Source organism: Dreissena polymorpha, chromosome 1, assembly GCF_020536995.1.
Source record: "Dreissena polymorpha isolate Duluth1 chromosome 1, UMN_Dpol_1.0, whole genome shotgun sequence".
Lineage (NCBI taxonomy): Eukaryota > Metazoa > Mollusca > Bivalvia > Myida > Dreissenidae > Dreissena > Dreissena polymorpha.
Window position 1 is genome coordinate 156,868,215 of NC_068355.1, and position 26,510 is coordinate 156,894,724.

The 26,510-nt window shown below is 35.8% G+C and overlaps 1 protein-coding gene and 1 long non-coding RNA gene across 21 annotated transcripts in view; one reads left to right on the forward strand and one right to left on the reverse strand.

The window, feature by feature from the left end:
• LOC127860338 (leucine-rich repeat-containing protein 74A-like) overlaps positions 1-3,721 on the forward strand; it is an 18,932-nt gene extending 15,211 nt beyond the window's left edge. The window contains exons 9-10 of the mRNA XM_052398389.1: positions 2,707-2,908; positions 3,717-3,721. Coding sequence (XP_052254349.1) covers positions 2,707-2,908; positions 3,717-3,721 — 207 coding nt within the window. The remainder of the gene's footprint in view (positions 1-2,706; positions 2,909-3,716) is intronic.
• A 9,555-nt stretch (positions 3,722-13,276) lies between these two features.
• LOC127857554 (uncharacterized) lies at positions 13,277-20,867 on the reverse strand. Of its 20 annotated transcripts, none has more exons than XR_008038508.1 (7): positions 19,602-20,172; positions 18,322-19,307; positions 18,019-18,102; positions 14,691-17,853; positions 14,365-14,466; positions 14,172-14,231; positions 13,277-14,007 (listed from the first exon to the last, which is right to left on the reverse strand). It is a non-coding gene; the product is annotated as an uncharacterized LOC127857554 (long non-coding RNA). The 20 variants fall into 20 exon arrangements; XR_008038507.1 differs by having other exon boundaries at positions 14,691-17,490; positions 17,766-17,853; positions 18,019-19,307; XR_008038499.1 differs by having other exon boundaries at positions 14,691-17,601; positions 17,766-17,853; positions 18,019-19,307.
• Positions 20,868-26,510: the final 5,643 nt, after the last annotated feature.

Sequence of the window (26,510 nt, forward strand, 5' to 3'; positions counted from 1 at the left end):
TTACGAGAGCAAAAACATAAATTCTCAAGACGCATACATCGAACATTTTCTTTACAATATTCGATGGACATGCCAAGCACCGTGTCTCGAATCAAAGAAATATGTTTCTTCGCACATGCTACCTATTCGTGACATCGAATGCAATGCTCACAAACTGTACAACATTAAATGCGAAGACTTCGATTCTCAATAGAAATCGAAAACACTGGACCATACCCATTTAGTTTAGCCGATGAGGTATACGTGCTTCCACCAAATGCCTAATCAGTGTATCGATTTAGAGAGACTGAAAATGCAAGTGTCCCACGTTTTTTCTCATGTTACAAACCGATACTCGTGCCCCAATTTGAGATTGCTAACATATACGAAGACATCATCAAAAGTTTCAAGAACGAGAAACCTTTTCCTCAATTTTGTTCAAACATTCACTAGTATTGGTAACGAAATGGCAGAAATGATTATATCGGGTTGTCAATTTACGCCTTGTGGATACGTGTGGCAAAAAGTGGGCACGAGCCACCGAATATAAGATCTGTTCAAATCAAACCTTTTCAAAAGTTTGTCATGAAAGTGGTTAACCATGTACATTTCCAATGCCAGATTTTGTTCAAATTATTGTGTCTTGTTGATCCTAATGATGCTAGGAAATCGAAATAAACTATAAAATGCAACTGTATTGTTCGTGTTCATTTGAAACCATGTGTAGCGATAGCAAGCGCGTTTGTTCGAAGACTGAAAGATGCATGCAATGCGGAATGTGATATCGTACAGTTTGATGATTGCTTGACAATTGATACGTTTTCGCAAAAAGTCTATACGGAATCTGTTCTAAATCATACATTTGGTTGAGCATAAAAAGTCATTTTTCGGCCAGAGAACATCCTCAACTATATTAACGATAAATCAAAAGTTGTTCATATCTTCAATTTAAAGTTTTTGCGCGAACAAATACTGGAATGATCAGTCTGGTATACGGATTCAACCATCAAAACCACTAAACGAATTTCACACGTATGGTCAACTAGGCGAAAAGGTCTTGCTAAAATATCTCAACGAAACTGATCCGAATTACACATACGTGTCATCAGGAAAGATTCTGCTTCGCAATATTCCTTGTTTTGGTGCAACGCCAGATTACCTTATGCTAGAACGAACTGTGACCAAGCCTTCTAAACTATACGACTTTGTCAAAAATGCGTATGGTATTTGTGAAGTCAAAACCTCATTGACTCCAGATAAATTTGATCACTGCATCAAACTGAATGAAACAAAGATACACGTTTTGCTGCACTCAGCATATAAGTATCGATATATTCTTCGTGGTTCTGAAACAAAGAAACCAGATGTATACGCAAAAAAAACATACAACTGGATTTCTAAACCTATGATTGATATTATGATCAAAAGCTACGAGGAAACAATATCCATTACTCTACATGACTTCATGCAAGACGTGAGTAAACGTTTCATCGATAAAACTATATACGTGAATTTGCTATCGAGTGATAGAGGAAAGCAAATTCTTGGACAGTGTCTTGTATTTCGTGATCACAGAAACGACCAAGATACTATCGCAATATCTGTATTTTATCTGTTTCTCAATAGAGACGATCAGTGCACTCCAGAATATTTAATACGATTCGATTTTAAGCTACCAGCGGTTCTGTTCGATCATTGGGAGAAAGACATTAGTGACAAATTTTACAACGACTATTCGAAACAATGTTCCCTTGTATAAACGTTTGTGGCTATCTTGGCTTGTTTAATGTTAAAGAAAGCGATGTTAAATATGCCCTGAATAAAGAGCTAGCAAAACAACTGATTGCTTCAAATGATACTTTTAACATTCCGTTAGTCGTATCGCATGTCAATTTTCGAGTAGACCTAACTGTTGGGTTTTTGACCGAGCTGACAATTGATAGCCGAGGTCTTTATTGCAAAGGCTTGATAAATAACGCTGCGTTTCTAGAAGTGCAGAATCAAATGAATGACGACTTTATCAATTTCTTCACCAAAGCAACACCTTCGCCGTTCTTGTATCTCAAGTCATGTTTACCATGTTTCAGTCTTTCTCATGATAAAAAGTCATTGACTATAAAACACGTTGCACTGGTTGACCTCGGTGCAAGGCGAGGCACGCTAATAAATTACAGCTATGCAAATCAAAACGTTCAACCAAAACGGTATGCAAGTAGCACTAATGATATTTTCATAGCATTGGGATGTTATTCGAGAAACGCATTAAAACACGGCCGTGAAAGAAACGAGCTCTTATTTAAGGACGCGCTGTTATGTGATAATCACGACACCGAGTTTATTTGTGCGGAGAAAAAAACTATTAACGCTATTCCATGTGAATATCTGTCTACAACAAACATGGATAGCGAAAATATGACCAGCGCCCTTGCTCTTATAAGCACAATAGCGTCTGCGTTAAACCAACAGAAAGGTCAAAAGCGAACGTATAGTGGTACCGATGAGGAGCCTCCTTGTAAACGATCTAAACTCGAACCAGTGGTACATGCCACTGAAACCTTGTTATCATCTACTTCTAAGGAGTCAAACATACGTGAAGAGTTGAACGAATTTAAACAGCACATGCAAAAACTGCAAACGGACTTTCTCGCGGCTCAAACTAGTATGCTCAAGGAAGTATTCAGTCCAGTAATGAGAGCCCCACAACCGCAGTATTACCATCAACCACAGTATCAGAGTATCCCAACGCAAATTCCCCCAACGTTTGTACAACAGCCTATTGTTCCACAAACCTTACCATCTCCTGTTATGTCGGAACAGAAACCTGTGACGCCCGTTCAGCAAGAAACGAACTTTATACCAGAAGTGAAACGAAATGAGGAAAGGTCTGCAGAGACTGCGCTGATTGAAGCGGGGATGCAAATCAACGAAAGTGAACATTTGATTAATGAATTGTTTCGACAGTTTATTGAGAAAAATTTCACAGTTAAAGCGAAATGATTTGATATGTTGTGACAAATAAAATTCTATGAACACTATTTTTGTATTGTATGATTTATTGTCATGCATAACACTTATTTTGGTTTAAGCATCGATTGCTTCATGAAATCTATCCTCGCAGGGCATTGGTGATCTAAGTCTGTCTCAGTAATGTCTCGAAATATGTTGTTGCAATAAACGCACTGTACTCTATCAATAATATAGACAAAGCCCTTATTTGCCAATGCTCTCTTATTGAGATGTGACAGTTTCGGCCAAGACTGAAATGTTTTCAGTCGATCTTTGTACCTAGGAAAACGAGTAGCAAGATTGTTTTGATCTCGTCTTGATGCTAGAGCATTTTCAATATAATCGAGGAATATATCAAAACACATTTCGAAACCTTCTAGTTTGTAGTTTATTCTATAATGAAGAATGTTTATACGAAAAAACAACAACGCATGTTATATGTTCAGTAGTTTTTATTGTTCATCTACAAAACAGCAAAGAATGGCGAATTCTGTCTAACATATGAATCAACAATTTGCGACAAATCATCCACTGCATTTTGCAACATTGAACGTTGCCGATACAAATACAATTGATTCTCAAGTTCATTGATAAAAAGAAATGTTACTGTAAGTAGCGCAAACATGGTAAATCTATTCAAGCCAATCTAGGTACTCGTCTGGATTGCACTCTGGGCACATCAGAGCTCCAATCTGATTGTAGTGGTCATCACCTTCCCAACACGGTTTCAGGTTAACAAGTTCTGGAACTAACTGTTCAACAATATTTGTGAGTTTCATCAATTGTCTGAAATCACTGTACGTTAACAATATTCCTTCGTCGCTGTCAATAATTTTGCCATGAATTTTGGTTCGCTTCCGAATATCTACGATGGCGCTCAAGTGCGACGTTTCTTGTATAGATCTATGTATCGTTACATAGAAATTGCCACCCAAGCACCACTCCGATTCATAGCCAAATGATTCTTCATTTATGCCATCAATTGCCAGAAGAATTGAATTTGAGTCTTTCGTAAGTTGTTTCCACTTTTGAAGCGATAATGTTAGTTTTTGAAGTCCGCACAGTGTTATCGTTGGCACACAATAATCATCACCAAAGCATATTTTCATTACAAGAGAGCTGCTAATGTTAAATGTTGCTCCTTCGATTTCCATTTTGCAAATGACCTAATAAGTGTGTGTATGAGCGCTTATATACGTTTTTTGGTATAACAATGCACTATTTCGTTGAATGTTATGTATAGAACATGGATACGGCTATAATCATCGTATTGATATCTTTTCTATGCGCAATTGTCATGACGCTTCTGTCTTGGTTTGCTACCAAGTGTACAAAGAAAAGTACTAGTGAACCCAGTGTGCTTTTGTATGGTCAAACTGAGTGCTTGCTGGAAAACGATATACCATAGATAAAAACAACACACAATTTTGTTTCAAAAATCTATTCAACGTAACAGTGTCCAATGCATTTCATATCTTCGCATATCCAGCAAATATGCTCGTAAACGTAGTCGTCCGTCCACACGATGTCTGGCAAGGCATGAAAGACCGTTTGGGTTTGCTCTGAAAATAGACAAGAAGACATCGTAAAAACTAGTCAAACATTTGATAAATATTGTTCAAATTTTGTGAAACGAAACAAATAAGTAAACAAGCATTGTCAACAAACATACCTGCTTCGTACTGCCGTATTTCCTCGTCCCAATTTTCTGTCTCTGGAATGTGGAACAATTCTCTCTCCCAATCCTCAGTTTGTGGTACGACGAACATTGCAAAGTATGTTGAGATGCGTTTTCTTTGATAGCTTTTTGAAGAATGACCCATTTGAGTTCGAGTTATGCTTTTCTATCAGAGCCAACATGTGCTTGATTTTGATTGGTTGGCTGAATCGTATATAAATCGTTGTCAGAATTCATCTTGACACAAAATTGAAATTGGCAAAAGTCGAAATAAATCATGTCAAGCAAAGAAGCGTGCTATCGCTGGATGTGGATGATAGAGAAGAGCGGTAGTTTCAAGCAATGGCTTGATCGACAAGAAACTCTTACAACAACGAGGTGTGGAAATGACAGAGTCGCTTGCAAGAAATGGATGGATACGATATCGAAGCTGCAACCGACGGTCATTGATTTTGAGATAGAAATGCAATGTAACACATGTGGCGAGAAAAACAACTGCACAAACATATGCCGAAATTGCAAGAACATGTCCTGCATCGCGTGTATTAAGAAAGAAGACGTATGTCAGTGGTGTGGTGAGGTCCAGGGCTACGCACGAAACAGAGGGGCGAAACAGAAAACGTTTTCAGCTTAACTGTTGCTTTTGTGATAGACTTGGCGAGTTAATTGACGATTGACAAGTGTATGAATATGATATTTGATTACTTGCTGTTCAACCGAAGATTTTGTGTGTGAATAAAGTACGCTGTAATCCAATACAATTGTTGTTATATATTTGCTAGTCAGGTTTTTTTAGATTTTCTACAAACAAACGCAAATGTTGAGTAGAACAAATTTATTAACGATAAATGTTATACAATTTATGTTTGACCAAAAAAAGGCTTAACAAACAGATTAGATCCTGTCATCGAACCAGAACCGAAGTGAAATTGTTTCTTTTCGATCGCAGGAGCTAACCCAACCATGTTTATGTATTCGCAATTCGGAGAATGTTTTTGATGTTCTAGCCAAGCGTTGTCGTCTGTTTTCCATTCGTGGCATTCGATACCGCAGCAAAAACATTTCACCCTGTCAGATTTGCCGAGGTATACAAACCCGCTGTGAGCTAGTGCATATTTGTCAGGTCTAATTTGGGATGGCCAATATTGAAACGTTCGTAGTCTTGCTTGAAAATACCTCAAATTGTTTTTATCAGTTTGGAAATCTGGAACCTCCATTTTTCGTTCAATAACCTTAACCCATTTCATTCGGCAGAAAATTGCCCAGCAATCAACTTTCGAACTTAGGATGGATCGACCTAATTGTTACAGAGTTATTATTGCTGTGAATTGACAAATGGAAACATGTGCAATGATTTCAGCAAAATGTTTCTCGCACCATTTACGTCTCTGTGTGTGTTATATTCGCACTTAATGCAATAATATGTTTCACTCTTTCCAAGATTGTCATCCTTTTCACCACACACTCCACAGGTCTTCGAAGTGTTTGCCTCATTTTGAACCTCCAATATGCAGTCGGTGTTGGTGGTTCGGTGAGTTAGCCTTTGGCGAAATCTGTAATGTTGCCAAGATAGCAAATCCCTTTTGGCTCGTTTTGAAAGCGGTTTTGGTCTGTCTGTCTTTACCAGTTGCGCTACATTGATTTTACCCAGTGCAACATATTTATACTCTTTGACGAGATGCGAGGATAGCTTTAAGTGAATATCATCAACGAACGTTTTAAGTTTAAAGTGTATTTTCTTCAGTGATACAATCCGTTCCTGTGCTGCTTTTTGCTGCTTTTTCTTTTGCGCTTTAGTCAAATGCTTATGGGCATGATCAATTTTATCGTGGAGTTTACGTATCACATACTGCTTGTCTTCTTTAATGCCAACTTGGAAAACACAACAGTCAATAGGGTCATATACTGTAGCAAACGTTCTACCACCAGGATCAATGCCACATACACGTTTCTCTATCGTATCGTTTGATGCATTTCTCCTTGTATACTTAGAATCACAGGGAATATTCATGATAAACATACCATCAGCACGCTTGACAATTTTAACATCGTGATCAATAGGCGGTATTTTTGTTATCGGTTTAGCAAGTTTTAAGAATCGTTCTTTGGGTTTAGACCGCTTTTCAAAATTGTCCGGCATCATACAGATATATCGGTTTAGCATATTATCGGTAGACACATCTTTGTCTGAAAGATGTCGTAGTAACACTTTTTGAACACAAAACGATCCCTGAATGATATTTGATACAGACATGGGTCGTATTAGTTTTGATTTTAGTGACTTAGCCGACTTGTAAGACGTACAAAAGTTTTTGCACGATGTTAGTTTTATATTTGACATTTTGTTGTTAAAAAACCAGTCATCGTTTTCCATCCTATAATATGGATCAACATCGTTGGCAGTTGTTTTGCAAACAATTTTCTGTAGCTCGAATAGGTGTGGTCGTTGACCTTTTTCGTCTACTAACCACAAGCACCAATTATACGTATAATTTGAAACGCGAAGCATTTCGTTGAGGACTTGCTTTTGATGTTTAGTAGGACGAAGTCCAACCGAAAACGACGTTAAAATTTTATCGGACTGTGTCTTTTGCTTTTTGACACTCGCAGACTGTAACAATTGAATCACATCGCAATCAGTTTTCTCGTGATTAACCATATCCTTTCTTCTTATGTGCTCCCACCAATACCACATACTTTTGTGTTTGTGGACGTTTGCAGCATCCCATAATGTAAAATTCTCTCGTTTGCGTTTCATGGCTGTACAATAAAAAGCAGGCAAAAAATGTGTTTGCTTATATACTTATTTTTGATAAACTTATTTCAGGGCGATACGAATGAAACCGTATCCCGACTCAAATGGGTTAACATTGGACAAGAACATATATCTTTTTTTCACAAATCAATCAAATGTAGATTCGAATCGTTTCAAAAATATCTGCACGGCACATAGCACACGTCTGTTTATCCATCATACGAATTGTACAATCATCACAAAATGTGTGACCACAAGGAATCAAAGCAATGCTTTTTTCTGACCAAAAACAAATTTCACAAAGCTGTTTTTGTTGTATCGCTTTTCGCAACGTTTGAATTTGACATGTGAGTTTCTTTTCTTTCTCCAGCCAAATATCTAAAGTGATAGTTGTGTCGTTGTTTTGTGACATGTTGTTGCGTTGAAGCTATATGTTACACTGATTAACCCATGAAGAAACAACTCAACAAATATGTACTAGTTTTGTGATTTTATTTTTCCTCAAAAATGATACACGCATTCTGATTGTCAATATCTTGCTGCGCAAGAGCATACGCCACTTCAACTTCAAGGTCGTCTATCTGGCTCAAGACATCTTCTTCCCAAGGCGATGGTAGTTGAAAACTGGCGATTTCTTCGTCCATCGCAGTAGAATGATCTGTCACTGAAATGAGAAATAAAACAGTTATTGCAATGTAGTATGGATATCATTTGAAAAACAAATCATACAATTTTCTAACATAGCATACCTTGTTTTTCTTGTTCGTCGTGTATCTCGCCAAGGTAGGATTCGAGTTCTTCCCAAAACAGCAGATCGACCTCCACATCTGTAACAAACAATAACAATCGTTTAGTACAGCACATGTGAAATACATTTCAATACAAACAACAAACACAACTGAAAAAAAAACTTACCAGCACATGTTAACTGATTCTCATCCATGATAGTTGATTCAGACGAAACGTTATTGCTTTCATTGGACATGTTTGCGCTTCGGAAGTTAGAACTGTAATGACATATTTGACAACATCTGAAGTCTTTTATACGTTTCTACGCGAGAAACAACGTACAAAAAAAAATAAACAAACAAAGAATGTTAGTTGTTTTCAAACGGCATTAGGCTAGCTGTGCCCGTATTGTTCCTTTTATAGTTGACCTACAAAGTGGACAATTTTCCAATGCTGTTATGCATTGCCCACAGACGGCGAAGTGCGAGCACGGAATGATGATAATGGAACACTGTTCAGCCAAGCAAACTTTGCATAGAATGTTGTTAGACATTTGCGTGTTTTCTTCCACAATACTTTTGAGATCAATTGGACTCTTGATGTTGTTATCGATGACAAAAGATGCGCCGTTATCATGTTTCATCAAGGTTGTTGAACAATGTCCATTTGCTGATTCGTTTCCTTCTTCCAAAAAATCAACTGCACTGCATAACTCAAGTTCGTTTGACTGTGTTAGGACACTCTCAATGAAAGTGTCACCCTTGCATTGCCGAACATGCCCACAAAATGGAAATATTTCAGCGTGCTCCTCCCAAATATCTGTCCGCGTACCACGCGATGGAAGTATCACTAAACAGTGAAAACACCTAAGACAGTCGATAGATTTTTCATAGTAAAATCCAGCCATGGCTATATCCATGTTTGATATGGTTTTCTTAGTTCGTCCATTCCATCTTTCCAATGAGCTAATTCTTTTATGTAACATGTTTTGGTGCTTATTTCGTGGCCTTGGATCCAGTATTATTCCGACATTGTTTCGCAGTATCTGACAAATGTCTTCGATCGTGAACTCCTTGCCTTCCATCTTAATTTTTTGACAAGTCATCGTTTTCTGTCTTGGTATACATGACACCCTTGTCGTTGAGTCATCGCTAGGACAGACAATATTCGCTAGGAATTCTTCCATATCAGCCGAGTTATCATTGCTTTTACGTGACATGTTTTTGCTTCGAAGTTCAAAACGATAATAACATGTTTGACCACATTTGAGGTCTATCCATGCATTGAGATTAGACATATTATGTTTGAATACAAAGCAACATTTGAACAAAAAACAAAGACAGCATGTGAGTTGTTTTCAATTTATTGTTCAACTTTTTACTTACAACAATAGAACTTCTTTGCCATAGCCAAGAATTTTTCTCACCAACTCCCAATCAACAACAATAGTGTTTTCAGCTTCAACTAATGATTTCAGTAACAATTTCATGGTTTCATTTTTCTGTCGTTTCCAGGATCGGAGAATGTGAAAGATTTTGTAAACTCTTGACCCATCGACATCCATCTGTTCATTTATGTTTAGATACACCGGCAACAATTCCCATCCTTCGCTAATACAAGCTGATATGTTGGCAATTTCCTTGTCAGTGGGTATTGTGTTGATCGACATGATTGTGTGTTATGGGAGAGAAATGTTACGGTACTCTATATACCCTTTTTTCACAAAACTGTATACAATTTCTTCAAACCATTTCTAGCAAATCTAAAATGTCAAGTAATCTATCTCAGGAGTAACGTTATCAAACATCAAATACCGAATTCAACAAATATATAATCATATATGCTCAAAAAACATATCACGCTTTCAAATATCGTATCTTGTAAAATACAGTGAAGCTAGGTATCTAGTCAACAACCGCAATCATATGCTACGAAAATCAGTTTCACCCGCGCTATGAGAAAAATCATATATCATCATCATATTCATAATCATAAACATCATCATCATATTTCATCATCATAATCATAATCATCATCATGCAAAACTCAGAACCAGCAAAACACGAGCAGCTTTCAAATATCGTTTCATGTGAAATGCAATGTAGCAATGTATTTTGTCAACAAACACTCGAGAGCTTTCAAACATCGTTTCATATGAGAAACATTGTAGCAAGGTATTTTGTTAACAAACACACGAGCAGCAACTCGAAATCGAGCCTATGGGTATTTGGTCCCGCGAAAAAATTAATTGCGTAGGAGTGTGAGTCATTTCAGCGTTGCATTGTTATTGCATGCCTATTATCAGCGAATGTTCAAGCTTTAAATATAAACTGTTTTTGTTTTAACATAGAGCGGTCAATAGTTTCACTAAAAACGGATTAGGAAATTTTATCCTGTACGTTTCAATCATGCACTCAATGGAAATTCGTTGGTTCATTTCAATCGTGGATGTAGCAACTCAAAATCGAGCCTAGTGGCATTTGGTCCCGAGATTATATTGACTGTGTAAGAGTATGAATATTGCAACTGAGCAGCGAGTAGTATTCGTGTTATAACCAAAGCCGGGACTTGCACCCAGATTTCTTCTCCCTCGAAGAAGGAAAAGCGTTCTGCGTTGAACTACTGTGGTTGTGTTAACACGTTTCATACAAGCTACATGATCAAGAGGTGTCACTCAACGTTTTATACGGGCTTGTGACCGTTCTTTTCACAGCAAAATGAAAAGAGCCGCTTTACCACCTTGCGATATGCAATACGGACTAGCATACTAGCAAACAATATAGCCTTTACTTTTGCCATGCATTAACGAAGAAACATTGGCCTTTCGGCGATGGCTAAACCTCAGAAATCCCATTTAAATAGATATTTTTTTCACATCTTGCAGAAATGTTCTGTTGCATAATTTCTCAAAATATCCTAAATCAGATAATATACAATAACATGTGGACATCTGTTCCAGTATCTTGCAAGACGAATAACTATTTGTGGAGCTGTAACATAGCACAACCTTAGATATGTTACTGCCTTTCAACTGTGTTATTTTATCAAATATATTTCATTGATCAGACACGACAGATTTTCATTTCAACTTCACGTGAACAAAACACGTTCGTATCAAACTGCAAAATCGCATTGTAGTGTTTGCAGACCAGCTGCTGCTGAGAATTTTCTTCTACTATACGAATGTGCCTACATATCTGTTACATCAATGCATCATATACTAGTATTTTATCTTACAACCAAACCATAGCATTGAAGTAATACTGCTTTTCAAACAGCGCTTGTTAATATCAACCTAGGTAGCAAACTATGCGATCGAGTGTAGATTTGGCCAAGAGGCAAAAGTAGTTAATATCGCAAACTGTTATGTATATAGATTTTTTTCATCCATATTTTGTATTATGTGTGAAACAAAACTGCAAACTACTGTGTACACTCGAAAGCTTACAAACGAGATGATTGACCAGCGCTTGTCAATATCAACTCAAGTAGCTAACTATGCGATCGATTGTAGATTATATAGTGTGTTTTGTTCGTATATTCTACAAGCGCAATATAAAGGCTAAATACTGTTGAACGTTTGTGTTAATGTGTCTCACTGAAAGACAAGTAATACCAATAACGAGCCGTTGTACAAAATGTGTATGCGGTCAAAAGCGAGTAACTGCTTTGAGTTTACGAGTCACTGCTTGCTAGTTGCAACGCAAGTAGTTTATTTCGTGCAATTAATGTTCAACGCAACACTTAGTAGCATAGTTTGTGGCCGTATGGCAAAAATCGATTGTATTCCTTAAATAAGGATAGGATGATGAATATTGCTATTGAGCAGCGAGTAGTATTCGTGTTATAACCAAAGCCGGGACTTGCACCCAGATTTCTTCTCCCTCGAAGAAGGAAAAGCGTTCTGCTTTGAACTACTTTGGTTTTGTAAACACGTTTCATACAAGCTGCAGAGTGTAGTTTTGCTATGATTTGTGTACTGACTCGTGACCGTTTCTCCTATTTGAGTACAAGAAATGTCGCTTTACCACTAAATGTTTGTTTAACTTACTGTCGTTTCAAAATGGGAACATTCGTATTGTTCTGTACAAACATTTGAGTTGTTGAGTTTCGAATACGGCTGTATTGTAGCGAAACGTTTCAGATCGGGATAAAACTACATGCAACTTTTAACGCAAAATTGCTTTGCACAATTTCAAACTTCATGATCATACATCGAAAGTTATGAAACTGCGTATATAGTTTTTATTTATTTTGCTAGCGAAATTTTAACATTTCATTGAATAACGCAAGTTTATGGCCATGTGGTGAATGTCATGAAAGTCGCTTAAACTGATGTATATACTTTTTCATCATATCATCTCAAATGGAAAGTGAAAATAATCCCTAAACGTCATTTATGTAGTGTGTTTTGTTCGTATATTCTACAAGCGCAATATAAAGCCTAAATACTGTTGAACGTTTATGTTAATGTGCCTCACTGAAAGACAAGTTATACCAATAACGAACCGTTGTACAAAATGTGTATGCAGTCAAAAGCGAGTAACTGCTTTACGTTTACGAGTCACTCAATGTAAGTCTCAACACGAGTAGTTCGTAAGGCGCAATTAATGTTCAACGCAACATTGAGTAGCATAGTTTGTTGCCATATGGAAAATATCTTATATCGGTTAGTCATTCATATAGTTTTTTTTATCATTTTACCTCAAATTCAAGTTTGAAAGTTTTTTGCTTTGTACGTTTGCAAGCTAGTGGTGTCACTCGGCGTTTTCACGGACTTGTGACCGTTCCTCTTGTCTGAGTACAAGAGAAGTCGCCTTCCCACCCCAGCCCTAGCAGACTTTGTGCATTGAAGCACTTAATAGAAATGTTATTGCTCGGTCATCGGTCAGGTTCGGTCAACGCGTGCCTGCGTTTCTGAGAGAGCCAGATTAAGATATTTCGTGTCACCGTACGAAAATACCATGGTGTCGCATAGCAAAGCACAGGCATGTCACCATGCGTGCCTACCACCCTTCCAACAGCGCAACAATGTGGTGTTGAAAGGATTCCCAGATAGTGTCGAAAGTATTGACGGTCATAACGGGGACGAGTTGCTTTATAGCGCCTCATTTCGTATTGACTTGCAACCCCGCCCTAGACCGCTACACAGCTAAATGGGCAGGACTCCATCTGACTATCAATCTCAGCGATCATAGTTTTGAAAAACGTCTGCTTTTTAATTGTTGGTATTTGGTACTTGGAGTCTCTTGTGCCAAAGTAGAGACTTACTTTTTGTTTAAAGATGAAGCAATCATTAACTGGTTGGTAGTCTTAACAGTGCGTCAAGATAAGCACCGTGAAAACATTTTAGCACCGAAATACCGAGGTGTTCACCCCCAAGTGCTATCAGTGCGCTTCACACTTGTGGAGTCTTAAACCCCTCGGCCGCCCAAACACAGTTAATGACTGTTAATGTTTATTTTTGTTTGATTTTGGTATTGCATAGTTTAAACACAAACACATACATCAATACATCAATATTGCTGGCCAGCGCAATAAAACAAGGAAAAAAAAGGTAGGAGAACAATCTCCTTTAGTTTTCATGTAAAAACATAAACATAAACATACACACTGTCAACACTTGCCACTTGCAACACCGAGTTCTGTTCAGTTCAGAATGTACACATTTTTCGATCGACACACATTCGCAATGTTACATGGATTCACAAAGATACATGGATTCACAAAGTTGCACTGATGTCCATACACGGGCCAATGTTCAAGTTATCGGTGCGATGGACCCACGGTTTTGTCGCAGCTATACGCCACACGTATGTATTGACTACTCGGTGTCCACATCAAGGTTTGCAAATTGGCACTGAAAATAGAAAAGCAAATTGTGTTAAACAGTAAACGATGAAAGTAAACAGCCTGAAATGATAAAAACATGCATGTGTAATATACCATGGATCAAATAAAATAGTAAACACAAACTGCTAAAGAAAAACACACAACTCTACCAACTGTTTGACTGATACTTACTTTTTTGTATTGTGTTGCATGTTCAGGCGCCTTGCTGTTACTGCTCGTCTTGCAGTAGAGCTGAAATGAAATGAAAAGCATGATCAGAAACTTTCACTGTGTTTGTACAACTTACAATTTATGTGCACAATTTTGCATTTAAGTATAACATAACATTAAAACAATCTCAAACAATTGTTCAACTAATACTCACTTGTTTGTTTTGCTGTTTCCACAAAGGCGCCTTGTTGTCACTGCTCGCCTGGAAGTAAACCTGACACGTCTAGTAGTAGAAAACACTCGTCTTGTAGTAGGGCTGAAATGAAATTGAAAGCATGATCAGAAACTTTTGAATGTGTTTGTACAACTTACAATTTATAAACACAATATTGAACTGTAACAGTAAACATGAAACAGATAACAATTTTACTTACCTATGTTGTCTTCGCTGAAATACAAAAGTCATGTTCATAGCAATCATAGCATATTAACACACAATGAATACAACTCAAAACTTTTAGTAAGAAACTCAGTACTTACTTTGTATTTTGTATCCAATCCCTCTGCTGGCAATCTTCTTCAGTCCACAATCGAGCTGAAATCAAGACTCAATGCATACATGTAAATTTTGCCAAATAATAAACAGAACTGTGAACCAAAACTTTAACTAAACAAAACTAACTTTTCAACTGTAATGGTACTCACCTCTGGCAACTGAAATCATACAGACATTTTGCATATCAAAATACATTTTTAGTTTAAAGATAAGAATGATTTATGAACATTTTACTTACACAAAGCATAAATATAAAAAACATGCTATGATGAAAAAAACAATATGTATACAAAATTATACATAAAGAAACACAATATACTTACCATTGCTGACCTGAAATTGAAAAAAGCACATTTTGTATAGCAGAATACAAGTCATCAAAACAGTTCAATATGAAAATTAAAGAAAGTTAGTGTACTTACCACAGCTATACTGAAATGAAAAAAACATTTAGCAATGCATAGCAGTATACAAATCATCAAAACAGTTCAATATGAAATTATAGAAAGTTAGTGTACTTACCACAGGATACTGAAATGAAAAAAACATTTAGCAATGCATAATACAAGTCATCAAAACAGTTCAATATGAAATTATAGAAAGTTAGTGTACTTACCACAGCCATACTGAAATGAAAAAGAAACACATTTTACAATGCAGAATAATCAAGACTTACCTAGCTGATATTGAATCATTCTCTGTTTCTCAACTTCTCAGTTGTCCAAAAGTCTGCTCTGTAACGACCCACCATTCCAATCTGAAAAATAGTCAAGCATAACAAAGCACAAAACAAACCAAAAGAATAGTTTACTTACCTCATATTTTGTGCAGGTTTTCAACAGCCAATTTTCTTCTTGAAACCTGTATTCGTCTCTTTTTTGACCCACTGTGGAACAGTCACAGCAATGTAAGTCTGAAACATAGAAGGGCATAACAACATTACATACAAACCAGTATATTTGTTTTGACTTACCTCGTGGCTAGAGTCGAGACACAGCTGCTGAATTTCTTTTCTGTCTCAAGCTGTCAAAACATCTCTGCAACATCTTTGCAATTGAAACCTGAAACAGAGTAAAACAGAGAAACATTTTGTATACAATATAGTAAACACTTACCTTGTTATAGGCCTGAGTTGCAGCAGTGATTCTTTCTTGAAATCTTCTTCTTTTCCATCACTGCACGAGAGACCTGAAAAATAGCATGCAGTGCAAAACACATGAGTTAAATTAAACCAAAATTTTGTTTCTACTTACCTTGCTTCTGTAGAGTTGAATCACAGTAGTAGAATTCCTTCTTCAAACACATTTCTCTGTCTACACCAGGAACTTGAATCTGAAACAGAGAAAAGCATCACATCAAATTGTACAGCTCAAGTGCATTCATTCAATGCTTACCTACTTTCTGTTGAGTTGTTTCACAGCAGATGAAATCCTTATTCACTGTTGGCACTGCTATGAGACCATTTCTGCATGTGAAATCTGAAACAGAGTAAAGCAAAGTATGCATGGTAAAAATCAAACCAACAATTGTAACACTTACCCTGTTTGCATGTCCCATTCACTTTCTCAGCAATGTTCCTCTTCTTGAATCGTCTTCGTCGCTGACTACAAGTACACCTGAAACATAGCTTGCACAAAACATACCATATAAAAACAAAATACAAGTGTTCATACTAAAAATGAAACACACTTACCTTTCTGCATTGCTCAGCTCTGTTCGACTGTCAACTCTTCATGTCATGTCATATCTGAAACGAACTAAATCAAAACATGCATAGTATACAATCATTGATAAAATTTCGAAACAATTGTATGCTTTATAGCTGTGTTTTTTGTTTACGTTACATATCACAGACAACTGGCGATCACAAAAGTAAAGACATTTTTGTACTACTCAAACATTATTGAAACAAATGTATACTACAATACTCACCACAGCTCCCTGAAATGAAATAGAAATGTTAACAGCATGCAAACAAATGTTAACCAATATCAAATCATCTATAATAAATATCAACAAAAGCATTTCGATACACATAGTAAGTGTTCACCATCATAGTGCATCATCAGTTAGTTCGACATCCCACGGTTGCTCAAGTGTTAGTACTGGCTAGCATTTACCCTTTTCAGTAAACCGTCACACATCAGCATTTTTAGACACAAGTACTGATAGATTCAACCCTTGTTATCATCTTTCACAGACTTCTATGAGTAAACAACTGAAAAATATAAAACGTTTGTACTCACTGTTTGGCAGCTCCAAGAAACACGTCTGTACTGCTTGCCATCTGGACATCCACTGAAACAAAACATCTTCAAACACACATACATGTAAAACGTTTTTGAACATAAACCAACACAGATCAAACTTGAATTATCCATCTGTACATGACACACATGAAAAATAGCATAAGTTTACCATCACATTACAGCAGTACAAATGAAAACAAAAATTTGATCGACTTACCTTGCTTCTGTAGAGTTGAGTAACAGACGTGGAAATCTTCTTCCATGTGTAAACCAGTGACTCGAATCTGAAATAAAGTAAAGAACACATTGTACAACTCAAATCAATGGATTAAAACTTACCTTACTTTTGATGATTTGTGTCTCAGCAGTTGAAATCCTGTTTAATTTCTGCATGTGAAATCTGAAACAGAGCAAAGCACGCATGTTACAAATTAAACAAACACAAGTGTTACACTTACCCTGTTTTCAAGTCCCAATCACTTTCTCAACAATGTTCCTCTTCTTGATTCGTCTTCGTCGCTGTCAGCAAGTACACCTGAAACATAAAAGCATGCACAAAACATCCCATATAACAACTATTTTGTACTTACCATATGAGTGCTTTTCTGTTCAGGTCAGCTTGAAAACCCATCACTGCCATCAGCATCTGAAAAATAGTACATCACAAACAAACAAACAAACATAACATATCATAAAAACAGTTTAACACAACAGATATGAGAGCTCTCGCAACCACGTCTGTTCTGTTCGACTGTCCAAAAGCAAGTGACAGTACTTCAATTCACTAACATTGAGAAATTCTAAACTTACCTTCAAGGCTTGTTGAGTAGCTCCAAAAACAAGACTGCTTGGCTCCACTGTTCACTCCAACTGTCATATCATCACTGGATAAGCACTCCTGAAATGTATTGAAACAAAACATGCATAGAACAAACATTCAGTCAAAAGTACTTACCTTTCACTTTGTCACTGCCCTGTGCTCAACTCCAGTCAGCATGACATCTCTGCTTGAAAGTCTGAAACATATAAAAACATGCAATGCAAAACAAACATAGTTACTTACCTTCTAGCATATTGTTGGAGCTCCAGAAAACACGACTGTTCACTTCAGCTGCCAGACTTAAACTGCCAGCACACATCTGAAAATCTGAACAAAGCATTCATGTTCCATACTGTACTAGCCGTATGATTTTGAGTTACTGACATACTTATCATCCAAAAAAAGAGTACATGAAAATCTAGCAAAAAATAGGTTTTCATCTGTTCACGAGTTATACTCTGAAAGAAACCATGATGATGACAAAACTCACTTTATCTCTTCTTTTGTCAAAACACAAGTGTTCATTGTGAAATTTAACAAACTTACCTTTTCGTTTCCCAGCTCTGTTCAAATGTCAGGTCTACATTTCATGTCAAATCTGAAAAAGATCTACATCGAAAAATGCATAGCACACAATCTGTGTTAAAACAGTAAATGTTTGTTGTATTCAAAGCTCCGTGTATTTTTCACTTTACACATCACAGACAACTGGCGACCACAAACGTAGAAACATTTCTGTACTACTCAAAACATTGCTGTATGAACGCCAACCGACATATTTTTGTTATAGACTTATAGTCCCTAAAACTGTTCAAAAAGAATCAAAAGCAGTTTTCAGTCATAATCTTTTATTGAATTCTATACATAGGCAATACAATCTACAGTACTCACCACAGCCCACTGAAATTAAACATCATGAAATATACATGTTAAGCAATACATTTATCATATTATAGTGCATATCAACAAACGCAATTCAATAAATTTTATGCATTCAGTAAGTGTTCACCATCATGTTACATCATCAGTTCGATTAGCATCACCACAATACATCAACTCATAATACTGGTTAGCATTGAGCTCATGCTATAGCTATCATACATCAGCATTCATAGACACTAAAAATCAAGTAATATCTACAGTACTCACCACAGCACACTGGAACAAAATAAAAATGTTAACAGCATGCAAATACAAGTAAAGCAATATCATATTTAGTACATATAAGAAAAGTATGTCAATACACCATCATATTACACCATCAGTTCGTTTCACATTCCCACGGTAGCTCAACTCTTAGTACTGGCTAGCATTTAGCCTTTTCAATAAACATTCAGCATTTCTAGACACAAGCACTGATGAATTCTACCCTTCATATCATCATTCACATAATTTATGCTTTCATGAAAACCAACCGACAGAGTGGTCATACACGTTTATCCATACAAAGTGTACAATAACAGTTTTCATTTAGCATCGTTAATTTATTCCATAATACAATAAATTTATTCTACAATACTCACCACAGCCCCCTGAAATGAAATAGAAATGTTACAGCGTGCAAATACAATTTAATCAATATCATACATATCAACAAAAGCGATTCAATACATTGTCATTTAATATTTTTGCAACATTTTTCCATCATATGTTCGCTTCCTCAAAATAGCTCAATGAATATTCTGTTCCACCATCATCCACTATTATCGCTCATCACAACATATCGACACTGTATCAGCACTGAGTAATTTCTACCCAACACATTACAACCATCATACATCATCACGCAACTTGTAAACAGTAAAACGAAAAAAAATTGTACTCACGTTTTTTGTAGACAGCAGCTCGATGAACACGTCCGCACAGCTCGACATCTGAACCTCAACTGACAGTCAATCGCTTGACACCACAACATAAATTTAATTATTCACAACAGTCAGGGCTTAAAAAAACACGTCCGATCAGTCCGATGTCAAAACTTAAATTGAAGTCAAGTCGTTCAAAAAAATTAATGTAAGTCAAACATTTCATATATAACGCTCACAAAAGTTCGTTGTCAGTCCATACTAAACGTTCAAGAGTATGATTTTATTTCACAACTCAAGTCAAAGTCAAGTTGTTATCTCATAACAATAACCTAACACTACAGTCATCCAGTCATTCAACAACCTGAGTACCAAGTCGCTATTCTATAACGCGAAGTCAATTTTACTCTCAAAGTACAAGTCAGTAAAACTCAAAACTTTTCATCAATAGTCAGAGCTCACGAAAGTACGTCCGTCTTCGTTAACGTTCAAAAGTCAACTGAAACTTTTTAATCGTAAAAATATTTCAAAGTCAAATTTTTTTCAGAGCTCACAAAAACAAGTCTGTCTTTGTCAAAGACCATCAGTCAACTAAGATTCTGTCATAGTAAAAAAAAATAAAAAGTCAAAACTTTTTTCAGAGCGCTTTAAAAACACGTCCGTATTGGTCAATATCCAAGGCGCAACTGAGCGTTCTTTACCCGCGCAGTTCAAATTATAATGAGGTCACGACGTCGAGAGCTTCGAAAAACACGTCCGAACCCTTCAACGACCAAACGAAGAATGACAGAAAAGCACATTGAAAATGTTTATTCTTCATGATTTGAGTTACGATTGAATGTGTATTTGATGAGAAATCAAAAAATCATACTTAACATGCAAAAATCCTACAAATATTGACTTTGTGATGATATTTTTTCATGACCATACAAGCCGAAATATTCACACTCACAGCTTGAATGGGCATAAAAATTGATAAGCATGAGTCCGTACAATCCATCCAGTATTTCCTTCGAGTTAAAGCAAATCCATGGTCTTTAGGTCTCAAATCTTGTTATGAGGCGTACCCAACGCAGATTTTTAGAGTAAATGTAAAAACTACAAAATGCGAGTATATAAAAAAAAACTAGTCAAACATAGATTTACTAACCTATCATTCTGAAATAATCCTAGATCATATCAAATATGTGAGTAATCCATCAAAATATTTATTACTGAACATTTAACATCAGCACAAAATATTCCCGTATACCCATTTAGTTTTCTACATAGCCTGAACAATTCAATATTTATTTTCAATTCCGAGAACTCAAATGTTTTCATGACGTTCGACTGACGAAAGCAGCTCGATATGATTTCGCACTAACTTTATTAAAGAGCAACTATCGCGCTGTGATTTTTTCAACTGTGTTTTGTGATTTGTACTAGTACAACGAAGATATAGAAAATAAATATCAAACCACATATATCAAAATGTTCAGCACACTGGCGCCTACACAATGATATACAAATAGTATGGTTATGTGTACAATTGTTCTTGAAAATTTGAAATATCGAGAAAATTTGCGTTAAAATCAAAATTTCATAACTCGCGCGTTCGATTTTGTATACACAAATAGTACCAGTATGAGCGCATCGAAATTTCGGTTCATCTGGTGAAAATTTTATGGAATTTGGACAACTGGTTCTATAGATATTGCACTTAAACCACTGTCAAAGAAACACAATTTTCTATCGTCGATATGTAAACACCCCTTTAAGTTGAAAGATGAGTTTCATTGAAATGACGTCGTCGATTTGCACTGACAACGAAGGGTCAAAATTACGATTCATGAAATGTGTGTTTGTTGTGATATGGTTTTCTGCCCGTATAACTGCAGCGTTTTACAAAAACATCAAGTATGTTACACCAAAATGCACAGAAATAAATTCCCCATCGCATGATGCAAATATTACTGTATCATATTGCGAAATGAAAATCTTTTCTTCATATCAACCCAAGTTTTACCAATAAACAGAAATTTTGACATATATCCACTTATCTACTTGCAAAATATTTAAACTCTTATTGTTCCTGTTTATTTGCTGGTTATGATTGTGAAAATTTCATCGAAATGCGTTCACGCGTTATTGTGACAGTTAAAATAAACCGCTTCGATACAAACACAGTTTTATCAACTATTCGCTATCTAACGACGTTCGGTTTAACTCGATACTTTAAAGTTCAAAATTTCTATAAGCACGAATGCGTTTTCTCTCAGCAGTATTCTTGTAATTAGACCTATTGTGGAGTATCATACATCAAAATGTGCAGAACAGAATTCCTTATCGAATGGTATCAATTGCTATGTACTTGTCATAAATGGGAATTTTTTTTCTTGTCAGCGAAGTGATTTTCATGCGAAAAACTAAGAATTTCTTCTATATGCGAATATGTTAACAAAAAATGATCCCCACAAAACTTGTTGCTATTATCGTGTTTCATGTTATTGCGAAAATGTTATGCAGATCGGTTAAATGATTAAAGAGAAAACACGACCTCAACTTTTTTGTAAAACGCATTTCGCTGTACACTAGTCTTTAACAGATTCAATGAGATGACGTTGTGTTTTAATGAAGAATTTGTCAAAGGCGTGTTTTAAGCAAAATGGTTTTCGGTCTATAGTGAAGCCAATTTTCACCACTATCGAGTATGTGGTATCAAAATGCGCAGAATTAAATTCTGTACAAGCAGATGTTCAAATCACCCCAATATCAATGAGTACAAAAAAGTTTTCTATTCACCGACTCGTTTTCAAATCAAACATCTGCGATTTTAACACACACGCATAAATGCTAGGGGAAATTTATCAGCGTATAATTTATAGCTAATATCTCACTGAACAAGATGATACAAATAGCATGGTTTTATCTCAAGTGGTTGGGAAGAAACGCGAAGTTAAACTTTGTACGAAATCACTGTTCTATTCGCAAAGAGTTTTCGACGTTGAGTCAAAATGTAAAGTTAAAGACAGAAATGCGTTTAGTACGAAATCGTTATCGCACTGTATTTTTGTTGTGTTTAGAATTACAGTAAAGTGTAATACATCAAAATGCGTGGAATCGAATGTCCTACAAGCTAATACCAAAATGAAGATAAATGCTCTTAACACGAAAAAGTTTTCTTGTTAGCGAATTTTTTAATGTTGAATATCTTATGCAATGAGTTATGTGAGAACAATATAGGCGAGACAAAAATTGTAGCTATCATAGGATTACATATTGTGGTGAAAATTTCATCTGAATATCATGAGGCGTTCTCGAAAGAATTGAGTTAAACCGATGCATTTTAAACTCCTTTCCCTCGCTTGTTTACATGCATATGAATGACGTTGTAAAAAATCTAAAGTTAAAGACAGAAATGCGTTTAGTACGAAATCGTTATCGCACTGTATTTTTGTTGTGTTTAGAATTACAGTAAAGTGTAATACATCAAAATGCGTGGAATCGAATGTCCTACAAGCTAATACCAAAATGAAGATAAATGCTCTTAACACGAAAAAGTTTTCTTGTTAGCGAATTTTTTAATGTTGAATATCTTATGCAATGAGTTATGTGAGAACAATATAGGCGAGACAAAAATTGTAGCTATCATAGGATTACATATTGTGGTGAAAATTTCATCTGAATATCATGAGGCGTTCTCGAAAGAATTGAGTTAAACCGATGCATTTTAAACTCCTTTCCCTCGCTTGTTTACATGCATATGAATGACGTTGTAAAAAATCTAAAGTTAAAGACAGAAATGCGTTTAGTACGAAATCGTTATCGCACTGTATTTTTGTTGTGTTTAGAATTACAGTAAAGTGTAATACATCAAAATGCGTGGAATCGAATGTCCTACAAGCTAATACCAAAATGAAGATAAATGCTCTTAACACGAAAAAGTTTTCTTGTTAGCGAATTTTTTAATGTTGAATATCTTATGCAATGAGTTATGTGAGAACAATATAGGCGAAACAAAAAATGAAGCTATCATATGATACAATACTGTGGTGAAAAAATCATTTAAATATCATGAGACGTTTGCGAAAGAATTGAGTTAAACCGATGTAACTGAAACTTTTCCCTCGCTTGTTTACATTGATAGAAATGCAATGACGTTGTAAAAAATCTAAAGTTAAAGACAGAAATGCGTTTTGTACGAAATCGTTATCGGACTGTTTTATTGTTGTGTTATGATATATAGTTAAGTGTTATACATCAAAATGCGTGGAATTGAATTTCCAACAGAATCATACCAAACTAAAGATGAATGCTCTTAACGCAAAAAAGTTTTCTTGTTAGCGAGTTTTGCAAAGTAGTATATCTGACACAATGAGTCGTGTGAGAACAATATAGGCGAAACAAAAATTGTAGCTATCATAGGATTACATATTATGGTGAAAATTTCATCAGGATATTATTAGTGGTTTCAAAGAAAAGTGACTTAAACCGATGCAACTTAAACTCTTTTCCCTCGCTTGTTTACATGCATATGAATGACGTTGTAAAAATCTCAAGTTAAAGACAGAAATGCGTTTAGTACAAAATCGTTATATCGCTGTATTTTTTGTTTGTTTAGACATACGATTAAGTGGAATACATCAAAATGCGTGGAATCGAATGTCCTACAAGCTAATACCAAAATGAAGATAAATGCTCTTAACACGAAAAAGTTTTCTTGTTAGCGAATTTTTTAATGTTGAATATCTTATGCAATGAGTCGTGTGAGAACAATATAGGCGAGACAAAAATTGTAGCTATCATAGGATTACATATTATGGTGAAAATTTCATCAGGATATTATTAGTGGTTTCAAAGAAAAGTGACTTAAACCGCATTGTAAGATATTGTACCCAAGGTTGTTTACATGCATACACAGTAGAAATGACGTTCGAGCTACAGTACATGTGTGCTTAAAAAGTCAATTCATGATTACAGGCAAAATGGTTTTCGGCTAGTCTTGATCAAGCGATACAATAAACATACACGCATGTCATATCAAAATATTCGGAATGAAATTTTCTATAAGATGATATAAGTTGTGTTTCACAAATCACCGCAATGAAAAAGTTTTCTTGTTGCGAACGTTTTCAAAGTGATTTTTATCACATAAGTATGTATGTTGGAACAAAAATAACAATAGAAAAGTTGTAGCGAACAATAAGCTGGGCATTGTACTTTAAATTTGATAGTGATGACTTGAACAGTTCCGGAGAAATTTGACTTAAACCTCGGTGTACGATATTTTACTCAAGGTTGTTTACATAAAGCGAAATGACGTACTACATGTAATGAATTTTTGCGCGATGCGATTTAAAGAAAAATATCAATGTTGCGTTTAACTCGTGTTCAATCGAAATGTTTCACATACATACAAAGTGATATACACCAAATTCTTCAGAAAACAATTCCCTATTCAGCGGTACATATTTTGTTTATGAAAACGAAAAGGCAAAAAAGTTTTCTTCATACACAAGATTTCGGACAGATATTTAACATAGAAACATATATTTCAGAACAAACCAATCAGTACTTATTTGAAGCATATAGCCATCTGTTTAATGTACTGAAAATTTCATATTGATATCTGGAGTGGTTTCATAAAAAATCGACTTAAACGTCGTTGTACGATATTGCACCAAGGTTGTTTACTTACAGCGAAACGACGTACTGCATTTTATGAATTTAACCTCCATGTTAAGAAAAACAATATCAGAGTTGAGTTCAGTTTTCTGCTGATAAATCGGCGTTTCAATGTGTGATTATTAAATCCTCACAAAAACTTCATATTTGACGGTACACATTTTGAACAATGTATCGCAAAACGAAAAGGCAAAAAGATTTCTTCATAAAGGCTTTATTTTCGATCAAAAACTAGTATGTTTGTCAAAAAAGCATCAACAAAAGAATAAAACGTTCGGAATAATCGATGTGAGGCTCTCTAAGTTGAATATCATAGTCAAAATTTGATCCCAATATCTGCAGTGGTTTTTGATAAATTTACATTTAAACTTTCTCGCGAATACTCATCTATCTGTGTACTTTACTGTGAAATGACGTTCGATATTATTTGCACTTGATGACCTCGCTGTACTGGGTGTAATTTCTCGTGCGATGCTGGTAGATATTTGATGAAGTATTGGATTGGAAATTTTAGCGTTGTGAAATTATTACAGCAAAAAGTTGTACTAGCGAGATATTGTGATTTGAAAAATACTCCACTGCACTGTTGCGTTTAAAAATTGATCATAGTACATTTCGCAAAAATATTCATACAAGTTCATATCAAATAACAGCTGTTAGGTATTAACTCATTTTTCACACACACAATTTTATTTTGTCGAGATGAAGAATTGCGAATGAGCAAAATGCTAAGTAAACGTATATGGCTGGAATTTTCACTAACGCATAAGCTTTGTCGAAACTTGTGATACGTATCGAGTACTTGAGTTAGATATTCTCTGCGTACTTTTGTTGTAACATTCGACGTTTTGTATTCTAACAGTATGAGCGCAACATTTGGTACATGAATAACGAAATCGGGTCGTCTATTTTGAATAGTTACTTCGTGCTTAATGTACAATTTACAGTCGTCGCGTAATGTGGGAAATGTCTTTCTTAGGTAAAGACCTAACTCGCTAACGTACGTTTGATCAAAATCTCTCAGACATGCCACTTTGTTCATCGCTTTTCTCAGATATGAATGTCTACACTTACCACGCGTAAGAAATTTGCTATTCATCTTTATCAAGGACTTTGGTATGTAAGCGCTATGCTTTGTCTATATACTGAAAACGCACCAGCCCGTTGGGTATATAAAGCGACACGGACAGCTATTGTCATCATTCTTGATTTGAGACTCCAAGAGAGAACATTGACTCGAAATCATGCCGAAATACGCAAACC